This window comes from Nicotiana tabacum, chromosome 8 (assembly GCF_000715075.1).
Source record: "Nicotiana tabacum cultivar K326 chromosome 8, ASM71507v2, whole genome shotgun sequence".
In the NCBI taxonomy this organism is placed as follows: domain Eukaryota; kingdom Viridiplantae; phylum Streptophyta; class Magnoliopsida; order Solanales; family Solanaceae; genus Nicotiana; species Nicotiana tabacum.
In genome coordinates, this window is record NC_134087.1 from 106,305,227 (window position 1) to 106,308,132 (window position 2,906).

General features: G+C 36.9%; 1 protein-coding gene across 1 annotated transcript; it reads right to left on the reverse strand.

Annotated features, from left to right (window-relative positions):
• Positions 1–263: 263 nt before the first annotated feature.
• On the reverse strand, positions 264–2,626 carry LOC107815080 (probable aquaporin TIP1-1). The gene is made up of 2 exons (NM_001325942.1): positions 2,183–2,626; positions 264–757 (listed from the first exon to the last, which is right to left on the reverse strand). Exons 1-2 carry the CDS (start codon positions 2,564–2,566, stop codon positions 386–388), a joined length of 756 nt encoding a protein of 251 aa, NP_001312871.1. The 5' UTR covers positions 2,567–2,626; the 3' UTR covers positions 264–385.
• Between the last annotated feature and the right edge of the window lie 280 nt (positions 2,627–2,906).

Consider the following 2,906-nt stretch of genomic DNA (forward strand, 5'->3'; position numbering starts at 1 on the left):
AAAGTTCAATATATTAAAACGTTAAGAAGATTAAAAGCGAATCTAAGACTTTAGTCCATGATCAATAAAGAATATAACAACATTCATACTCATTTATGACTATAGTGCACTTAACCCAAAAACAAAAAAGGGAAAAAGGATTCCCTTGTGAATAAATAATATGCGCGTACGTATATAATTAAGGGAATAAAATGAATGCAATATTTTTGAAAATCTAAAATACCTTATTTACCACCAGGAAATTAAAGAAGGCTAATATAGGAAACATAAAAGCCGTCTGAATACACAGTACAATTCAACAGCGTCCAATAAACATAGACAAAACACGGAAAACTCCAAAGAGAAAATGAAAGCAACAGATAGAGGTTGAAATTTCATGAATATCTTAAAAATCTCCACTGGGGAGTGGCTCATGGGAGTGGTTGATGAAGATGAGTTCATAGACAACACCAGCAATCCCACCACCAACAAGGGGTCCAGCCCAGTAGACCCATTGGTGGGTCCAGGTCCAGCTAACCAAAGCTGGCCCAAATGAGACAGCAGGGTTCATTGAAGCTCCAGTAAAGGCCCCACCAGCTAAAATGTTGGCACCAACAATAAAACCAATGGCAATTGGTGCAATTACACCCAAGTCTCCCTTCTTTGGGTCAACAGCAGTGGCATACACAGTGTAAACAAGTCCAAAAGTCATCACTATTTCAAAGACAAATGCATTCCATACTGATACACCAGCTGACAAAGCAAATGCTCCTGTGCTCTGCATTATTTTTTTTAACCATGAAAATTGTTAATATCACTCTTAGTATGAAAATTAAAAATTTGTACCCTCATAATCTACAAATATTTACACATCAGATTAAGTTACCCATAAGAACAAGTAATAGTCTATAAACATGATCTGATATTATGAGAAAAGAATTTGTTATAATATGAATGTAAGTTTATTTTTTTACTCTGACCGTGTATATAAAGGAATATGATTGGAATATTCTTTCTTTCACTATAAGCAGAGGAAAGTGATAATGCCACCTAACGAATGAATATTGTTAGGTACTAAATTGGCCCTCATAAATGTTGAATAAACGTGTATTATATAGCTTTAGATATAGTTACCATCATATCACTATCTTACATAATGAGAGGACAAACTAAGTCGCTTTCAAACGAGATATAAAAAGATTTCTAGCTAATCCGTGAGTTCCAAATTTATGCTCTATAAAATATGTGAAAACCCTTGATGGCACTATAATTGTCCTAAATAAGCATTTTTTTTACACTCTAATCAGAGATGTCACACAGCAAACAATACCAGCCAATAGTTCAACTTTTATCTATAATAATAAACGATAATTTTTAAGGTATAAGAATTGTTTAATGTACTAAACGAAAATGACCTTAGAGCATATCTACTTTCACTCGCCGTCTTTGATTTCATGAGTCAAATTAACTAGGATTGACATTTGCTTTGATATTTAATTGCTAATGAACCTTGTGGTAATAGAAATTTCCTAGCAATCAAAAAGAAGAAAAAAATCTCCTAGAACTGTCTAGTATAGAGTCAGCAGACCACATACCTAGCTAGTATATATTTTGCAGTTTTTGGTTTAGAAAGTAGGCAAAATTTCCATATCCTCATATATTTCATGGTAAAAAAGAAGTACTCCATATAGTAATTCAGGATAATTTTCAAAAAGGGCATAACATTTCCCCACATGGCTGAAAACAAAAAAGTCTGTACTATTTTCCCTTTACTGCTTATCAGAAGGGAAAAACTGTACGTCACTTTCAGGAGAGTTGCAAAAGCTCGTGATTTCTCTCTCATACGGCAACCATACATTCATTATCCACTCAAGAGAAGAAATTGAATAATAATTATTTATGCATCTCAGATCAACCTTCAAAAGGTAAATGACTATACTCTGCCTTTATAGCTAAAAAAAAAAAGTTAGGTATAAGACTAAGAGTTCACTTATATTATTTCTTTTTCTTTCTCCATTTCTCCTTTTTTTATAGGAAAAAAGCTAAATGTAAAAAAGTCAAAGATTAAGATGCCTACAAAAGCGCTAGGATAGGGAAGTTAAGAACAGTTAACATCAAGTCATAAAGGCTATAGCATAATAAAAATATACAGGCTAATTATGCAGCTAATTAGTCTACAAATTAAGTATGTGCACATGCTTACCATGCCACCAGTGGCAAATTCAAGGAGGAAGCAAGCAACAGTGGATCCAAGCAACTGTGCGACAATGTAGAGAATGCCACGGAACAAAGTGATGTTTCCACCAACGAAAGCACCGAAGGTAACGGCGGGATTAACATGGCCGCCGGAGATGTTAGCACCGACGGAGACGGCCACAAACAGCCCGAAGGCATGCGCTATAGAGGCAGAGATGAGGCCGGCGGGAGTAGCGGTACCGTCAGCTGATAGCTTGTTGAAAGCCATGCCAGAACCCTGACCTGCGAAAACGAAGATCAGGGTACAGATGAACTCCGCCAAGGCCGCCTTGAGCGTCCCTGATTGGCGGAGTTCCTCATGGCTTCCAACAGCAATTTGGTGGATCGGCATGGTCGGAAAAACAGGATCTGAAAATAGAGAAAATGAAAATTTTCTAGTGTTACAGAGTCACTATAGGAAAGGGGAGTGATGAAAATAGGGAAAGTTTGCATGGATTTATATTGAGAAATTGGTAAATTGCATGGGGTGTTAGGAACCGGCCATAGCAGGTAGCCGGTTACTATTTGGACCATATTATAAGATTCAAATGAAAAATTGTGGGCGAGTGGTCCTGTAGAGGTCGAGAGGCCTGCATTGACAGCTAAGAATTCACCTCCAATTTGCTGTGGTGATGACACGTGGACAAGACGACAAGGAGCCACGTCATAGGGTTCTGTTTGATAATGACATA

Bases quoted from the DNA above. Each gene is read 5' to 3' on its own strand.
- LOC107815080 (NM_001325942.1), bottom strand. From the start codon at position 2,566: ATGCCGATCCACCAAATTGCTGTTGGAAGCCATGAGGAACTCCGCCAA. The intron at 758-2,182 runs GTAAGCATGTGC...AAAATAATGCAG, and splicing joins AATTTGCCACTGGTGGCATG to AGCACAGGAGCATTTGCTTT.